Source organism: Muscardinus avellanarius (assembly GCF_963383645.1).
Source record: "Muscardinus avellanarius genome assembly, chromosome: 11".
In the NCBI taxonomy this organism is placed as follows: domain Eukaryota; kingdom Metazoa; phylum Chordata; class Mammalia; order Rodentia; family Gliridae; genus Muscardinus; species Muscardinus avellanarius.
The window spans coordinates 112,451,053-112,458,747 of record NC_137797.1 but is presented as its reverse complement, the minus strand read 5'-3'; the positions used below and the strand labels follow the sequence as shown (position 1 = coordinate 112,458,747).

Here is a 7,695-nt window from a genome sequence, read left to right as displayed (position 1 = left end):
TCCTCCCAGGTTGTCTCCACACTGTCGACTGCTCCCTTAGCTGCGCAGAACATTTTTAGGTTTGATATAATTCCATTTAGTTGATGTTTGCTTTTGTTTCCTGTGCTTTGGGCGTCTTGTCTAAAAAAATTCTCTCCCATCCCAATGCCCCAAAGCAGCTCTCTTAGTGTTCTTTTCTTACTTTATTTCCATGAGCTGTGTTATTTGTACATTTCTGTGGGTTACATTATGGCACTTTGGGGTTCATGTTCTTAGGCTTTGGCCAGGGATTTCCTTAAAGCCGCTTTGGCCTGTACCTAAAAAAGAAAAAAAGATCCTTTTCCTTTTCTTCATTTAAAGCTCCTAGTCCCCAGGGACCCTTTGCACTGCCTGGCAGGCGACCTTCCTGGGCTCTGTGACCTTGGGAGCTGGTGCTTCACCCCAGCAGATAAAGGCCTTGCAGTGCCTTGGCTACCAGGAGGGAGTGAGGAGGGGTCAAGGCTTCCCCAGAGATAAGCGTAGACTGTGTTGTCTGTAGGGCTGTGTGAAATCAAGTCTAAACCCAGACTGGATTTAACTGCTGTCACCCAGAATAACTGCTAACCGCCTCCCTTCAAGACCCAGCCAGCCCAGTCGCCACTTCCTATTAATTTAAAAACCAGGGAGGCTTCTAATTTAGGCTGGCCCTCTCCTGGAGAAGCGCAGAGGAGGCAGTAGCTGTAAGTCTCTGGCCTTCTCTTTTAAACCGCGTAGTACTTCGAAAGCCACTTTGCCAGCCTCTTTAAATACTAAGATGGGGGCCCACACCAGGCAGCTCAGAACGCTCTAACTGGAAGCATTTACTGGTCTGTTTTGCCTAAAAAACGACGAATGCATAGGGCTCTCTGTGCAGAAACAGCTCGGAGCTTAGAGGATTCTTAGAGCCAGCCTGGGACTGGCGCACTGGCTTGGGTAGGTGGCGCAAACCGGATTTGTGCCCTCCCGCTTTTGCTGTGGGGTCTGCGCCGGGTGGAGGATGCTCCTGCTGGGCGCGCGCCGGGGCCGGCGCTGGGGGGCGGCGCTGCGGCCTCTGCTGCTGCTGCTGCCGGAGACCCCGCGGCCGAGGGGTGCGGGCTGGAGGGATGCTGGCAGCGCCTGCGCTGGGGATGCGGCCGGTGGGCGCCCAGGCCTGCCCCGCCGCGCCCTGGCCGGCTCCTCCCGCCAGGTACCCGCCCCCGGTGGGGAGGGGGCCTCCTCCTCCAACACCTAGGCCGCAGCCCCCTCCGCCCCTCTCCCCAGGGGTGTTGAGCAGATTAGGGGCATCTCTCTCTCTCTCTCTCTCTCTCTCTCTCTCTCTCTCCTCTCTCCTCTCTCTCTTTCTCTCGATTAAACCCTGGAGCATTCTACCTCTGATTGCAACCCTATTTACATTTTGTTTTGAGCCGGTCTCACGAGGTTGCTTAGATTTTCTTTTTTCTTTATTATTATTATTTTTGTTGTCAATGGCTGTGCCTTTTCTCAGTTGTCTTGCCTTCCGCCTCGTTATCTTTCCGGTGGCCCCAATACCGGGAGGTTTTGTCCTTGGGGGTGGGAGGGCCCTGCCGAATGGTTCAGGCCGGTCCCTCTGCAGCCTGGCCATTGTGCGCCGGGACCACGAGGCTGAGCGAGGCTGAGCGCGCCCTCCCGCCTGGAGATTTTCCTACATTAGGATTTAAAGCCCCAGTCTAGACGATTTGCTCGGATATACGGGAGACAATCGCCTTCTGTTCTTTGCTGGTGAGCCCTGGGTCAGGGCTGACCTGGAATTTGACGAGTCTTCCCCAAGCTCAGGGGCTGGGCAGTGTTGCCTCCTGCCCAGGCACTGGGGTGTCTGCGCTCGGTGTGTTAACGGGGTACTGGCTTGGAGCTCGCTGTGATGGTAAGTTATATATTGATCCCCCAAACCCCATCCATCCACTGTTTTACCTAATGGAGGTTAAATTCTTCCTTAGGACTGCAGTAACGGGTGCTGTGCCGAGAATGCTGGAGCTGGAGGGTCTGACCAGGTGGTGGAGACCTTCAAGGTAGGTGCTAGCCTAGAGGGTGTGTGGGGAAGAGCCCCCCGCAGCAAATCCCTGTCCCTGGCTGGGGGCGTTACCCTCTGGGTTATATTGTCTTTAGGATTGCTGCCATGCATTTAAAATTCAACTCTTAGGGGGACAAAGGTAATTTGGGGCAGCCACAGTATCATGCACCACAGCAGATATCACCAAGCAGTTAACTGTTTGATGTCATAAGCCATATATTTTTTATTGGGAAGCAGTCAGTTCCTGAGTATTAATCTGGCGCGTTTCTGATTATATAAGTATGACCTTCCACTTTGCGTGTGGAGAAGTTCAGTGTGATGTTCTTTAAGTAGCGTGTGGACTTTGTGGTAAACAGTAGGAGTGTGGCATTTCTCTGCTTGAATTCCATCATTTTCCTAGTAACTAAAGGCTTCACAGGGGAACGATTGAGAGGAAATGAGATAAGACTCGGTAAAGGTGCTTTGGAAAGGGGAGCGTGCATCCGTCTGCTGGCTGAGCTCCCGCCCCTCCCCCGGCCGGGAGCCTGCTCCTCTCCGGGCCTGAGCTGGCTCTCCTGCCCTTTCAGCTCCAGCCACTTGTCAATTGTCATCCCAGAACAGAGTGTCCTCGTGACCTCGGAGCCAGCTGATGGGAGGGGCTGTGACTCACCAACTTCACACACTCAGCTCCTGCTGGAGATCAAAGATAAATTCAAGATAAGGTCTGTGCCTGCAAGGAACTTTTTAAAAGTAATAGAGTGTAGTAATATCCTTATTAAAGGAGGTTCCTGAATTTCTGGTGCTTTAAAGATAATATCCTTCTTAAATCCTAAAGCAGCAGATTTACTCTGCTGATCTACAGAGATTAAACTGATGTATTTGAAGATTCTGGTCCTTAAAAGAATGAGCAAAAAGGACTCCTATATGGTGATCTGAAAGGTTTTTTTTGTACTAGGAGTTGAACTCAGCCATTCTGCCTCCAAGCTATACCCCCATTCCGATTTCATTTCTTATGTGCAAACAGGGTCTCACTAGTTTGCCGAGAGCCTTGCTAAATTGTCCAGGCTTGTCTGAACCTGCCATCCTCTGGTCTCAGCCTCCCAAGTACAGGGATTATAAATGTGCACAACAGGCTAATCTCAGAGGTGTTTTGTTTTTTTTAATAGCATAGTATCAGTAAGTAAATTGCTATAAGGAAAGAGGTTAATATGTCTTTTTGTGAAAGATATTCATACTTTAATACAAACAATTCTTTGCAAAGTAAAGAATTACAACATATTAATAAGCAATCTGTTAACTTAGGGTTAGCTTTCTTTTTCTTTCCTTCCTTTTTTGTGTGTGTGTGCGTGTGGCACTGGGAACTGAATTCCAGGGCCATTCTTCCTCTGAGCTTTTAAAACAGTTGCTGATGCTGGGTGTGGTGGCGCACGCGTGTAATCCCCGCGCTTGGGAGGCTGAGACAGAAGGATCACGCACGGGTTTGAAGACAGCCTCAGCTACTTAGTGAGACCCTGTTTCCAGATAAAATATAAAAAAGGTCTGGGAGTATAGCCCGGAGGTAGAAAGCCTCTGGGATCCACCCCCAGTACCACAAAATAAATAAATAAATAAATAAATAAATAAATAAATAAAATAAAACAGTTGCTGAGATTGGCTTGAACCTTTCAGTCTCCTATCCCAGCCTCCAGAGTACTGCGACAAGGCTTGGACCACACCTGACTTAATTTAGATTTCTACATTTTAGGTTTTACTTAAAGGGGAGGTATGTATTGACACTTGTGTATTTACATATCAAAACATCACACTGGGTGTGGTGGTACACACTTGTAATCCCAGCATTTGGAAGGCTGAGACTAGGGGATCCTGGTTCTTAGACAGCCTCAGCTACTTAGTGAGGCTCTTTGAAACTCAGTGAGACCCTGTTTCAAAATAAAGAGTAAAACATTGGGCTGGGGGTGTAGCTCAGAGGTAGAATGCCCCTGGGTTCCATCCCCAGTACCGCAAGAAAAAAAAAAAAATCACTGCAGCCTGGGAGTATGCTCCTGCACCACAGCGCTTAGCAGGCTAAGACAGGAGGATCATAGATTTGAGGCCAGCCTCAGCAACTTAGCAAGACCCTGTTTCAAAATATAAAATAAAAAGGGCTGGGGACATAGCTTAGAGGTAGAATGCCCATGGACTCAATCCCCAGTACCAAACAAAAAACAACAACAAAACTCAAACACTGCTTCTAATGGTAATTTGGGGGAGAAAAATTATGGATTTTATAGAATCATCGTGTGTGTGTGTGTGTGTGTGTGTGTGTGTGTGTGTGTGTGTGCATTGTGCTGGGGCTCGAGGCTTGAACCCAGGGCCTTTCATCTGCCAAGCACCTGCTGGTGAACTGCACCTTTGCTTTGGGCAGTTATCTGTCTGTTAATCCCCCCACCCCCACCCCGTGAGTCCTCCCATTGCCTCTGATCTATCAGGGAGTTTTGAAATTCCCTTCCCCTCCCCTGGTTGACCATGGTCTTGCTAGAGTGAGATACAGCTTTTTCCTGGGCCCAACTTAATCACAGACCCAGGTTGTCACCCCTGGAGTCCTGGGTCCTCTTTGAAAGATGTCAGCTGTTTCTGTCTTCCAGTATCCTCTGTGTCACCCGTCTCCAGAGAGCCCTCCGAATCTGGAGTTTTCGCCTTCAGAAAAGTGTCTCTAAGACACAATCAGCACGACGCTAAAGGTGCTCTAAACCGAGCAAGAGAAATGCATAGGTTCACCTACTGTTCTGACCCAGTTGTGTGCAGACTTGGTCTTTGCCAAGTGTAAGGGCGTCAAGGTAGAGATGTCCAAGTGTGCTTGCAGAGGGCACAGATGCGCTGGCTGGATCCTGGTCGCTGGAGCCCCCACGAGTGTCCATCACCCTGAGCTGGAATCCCTGCAGGATTCCTTCTTCCAGAGCAAACAGTTACCTGCCAAAAATCAGAGACTGGTGTGTGTGTGTGTGGGGGGGGGCTATTGGGGACTCCAGGCTCATTCTATCTTCAAACAACATCCCTGTTTTTTCTTATTTATTTATTTATTTATTTATTTAGGAACAGGGTCTCACTTAAGTTGCTAAGGCTAGCCACAACATATTCTCCTGTTTCAGCCTACCAAGTACTAGGATTACAAGTGTGCATCATTACGCCCTGCTACACACCTTATTTTATATATCTGCTTTGCTATTAACTAATGTTGTCTCTTATGTTTATTTTTTGTGAGCTTTGTGTATGCCAGGCAAGTGCTCAACCACTGAGCTACACCTATAGATACTTTGAGGAAAGGATTCAGAAAACAAAATTACATCTCTTGGACTGTAGCATCTCCGTGTTAGCTGCTCACTGGATTCAGCCATGGAACTTTTTTTTTTTTTTTTCTTTCAGTACTGGGGATAGAACCCGGGACATTCTACCTTCGAGCTATACCCCTACCCCTATTTTTTATTCATTTTTTTTGAAACAAGGTCTCACTGTGTTGCAGAGGGCCTAAGTAGCTGAGACTGTCCATGAATCTGAGACCCTCCTGCTGCAGCCTCCCAAGTACTGGGATCACAAGTGTCGGCCACCATGCCCGGCTTATGGAACCATACACAGTCTCCCTTAAGATCTCATCACCTTGACAAGCTGGGTTGGAAAATCACTGCGGCTGATAGGAACGTGTAGCAGCTCCAGCAGAAGGCGCAGCGTCACCCAGCTTCTTGCCTTGCCTCCCCCCTCTTTAAACCGTCCCCCCTTCCTGGTTTGCATCTTCAAGCTTCAAAAACAGCACGAAAAAAGCCTTCCCTCTGTGTAACCCTACGTGGTTCCTGCCATTTGCCTCTGATAGCGTGGTGAGCTGTGCTTGCTTGATTTGTGGACGGCTTCCTGTGAGCAGTCCTGAGGAAAGGCGGAAGATGAATACTGTGTTAGCTGAGCAGAGCCCGGCTCAAGGTGCACCGCAGGGCCTGGTCTATCACATAGGCGTGGCTCATTGGCTCATCCCTGGCCAGGCTTTCCTGACTCCAGGGCTGCGACAGGGTCTCCTGGCCCTCTGTGGGTCCACACTCCCACATTCCTGCCTCACTGGGTGTGTTGACAGCCCTTCCCCACTGTGACCAAAGTACCTGGCAGGAGCGACTTAGAGGAGAGAGGTGTATTCTGGCCCTGGCACTAGTGTCGCAGTCAGCATCAATGTGCTTAGCTCAGGACAGCTGAATGCAGAGAAGAGGGAGGGAGTGGGTAGGAAGGAGCTGGGAAGAGGACAAGCCTTCTTCCCCCAGCTCCCCCACCTCCCTGTAGTCCACTCAGCTCCTCTGAGAGCCCCAGGACCAGTCACTCCCGAAGCCTGCCTCTGGGCACTTGGACTTCTCAGTGTACCGGGTCCTTTGAAATGGCCAGCTGGCCCGGGGAGAGCTGGCCCGGACGGCGGGAGATGTTGCTTCCCGTCCTCTTGACTGTCTTTGAGTAGGACACTCGCTGGTCTATGCGGCCGCAACGCAGCAGGAGTCAAATCTCAGCACCGCGTCTCTGCCCTTGCTGCACTGAGCCAGAGGGCTTGGGGACGTAGGCTCAGGGTTCTTTGGGGAGCTGGACCACCACCACGGCCCCGGAGGTTCGGCTCTCAGCGCCGCGCCCTCCCTGATCAAATTGTCATGAGTGGGGCTGTTTCTGTGGAGACTCTTCTTCTCTCTCATGCTCAGCTTGAGTTCTGGGATGCAATTAAGAAGGGACGAATCCAGCCTGTCATCCTAGTACTCGGGAGGCTGAGATAGGAGGAAACGCAGGTTCAAGACTGGCCTCATCACACTCAGCAACTTACAAGACGCCTCCGCAACTCACATAGACCCGCTTCAGAATACAAAGTGTAATAGGCTGGGAGGAGGAGCCTCACTCCATGGTCGAGCGCTCCTGGGTTCAATCACCAGTCTTCACCTCCCCCCACAAAAGGGATGTGTTTTCCTTTCTGCATGATTTCATCCCATCTTCTATTTTGTCTTATTTCACACAAGCACAAAAATTGGATTCTGAGATTCCATTAGTGAGGGTACGTTGCAGAGATTTTGAACAGCCGGGCGAATCCTGAACATGCATGGGGGTTGTGTGCACACGGGGTTAAATTTTCCAGTCAGTTGCCCGCATTTAAAGCCATTTGCCTCCTGCCCTCTGCGTCCCCTAGCCATGAACCTTCCTTTAGTGGTGCGTGTTTTCTCCCCCAGGCTAAAGATCTAGTCATCACACGGGCCACGGCGTTGAAGGAGAAGCCGGACCCAGAGGCTCTGGTTTTCGGAACCGTGTTCACAGATCACATGTTGACTGTGGAGTGGTCCTCTGAATTTGGATGGGAGAAACCGCACATCAAGCCTTTCCAAAACCTGTCCCTGCATCCGGCCTCGTCTGTCTTGCACTACGGAGTGGAGGTGAGCGCCTGGGAATCCACCATGGCTCTTGGGGTCCAGGTGGAGCGGGGACCGGGAGAGGCAGAGGAGGGGCGTGGTTGCCCGTCTGTGCTCAAGTCGCAGGCTCACAGGTGTTGGGGTCTGACGTAACGTTAGCTCAAACAACAGGGGTGGGAGAGGATGCACGAGAAGTAAAATCCCACTTACAGGAAGGTCAGTGCCGTGTGCTAGAGGTCTGTTGACTCCTTGAAAGCAAAGGAAGGTCATTGCCAAATCAGGGTAATGGTTACCACAAAGAAG

The 7,695-nt window shown here is 50.5% G+C and overlaps 1 protein-coding gene across 9 annotated transcripts in view; it reads left to right on the top strand.

Moving 5' to 3' along the window:
- Positions 1-1,580: 1,580 nt before the first annotated feature.
- The window catches only part of BCAT1 (branched chain amino acid transaminase 1), a gene marked incomplete at its 3' end in the record, with an annotated part of 38,468 nt that continues 32,353 nt past the window's right edge, over positions 1,581-7,695 (top strand). For 7 of the 9 annotated variants that reach the window (XM_080706505.1, XM_080706506.1, XM_080706502.1 and 4 more), the window contains exons 1-2: positions 1,956-2,021; positions 7,216-7,416. In XM_080706505.1, coding sequence (XP_080562631.1) covers positions 7,306-7,416 — 111 coding nt within the window. In that variant the 5' untranslated portion in view covers positions 1,956-2,021; positions 7,216-7,305. Of the gene's footprint in view, positions 1,599-1,949; positions 2,022-7,215; positions 7,417-7,695 lie in introns of those variants that run through there. The other 2 variants (XM_080706499.1, XM_080706501.1) reach the window with 2 other exon arrangements.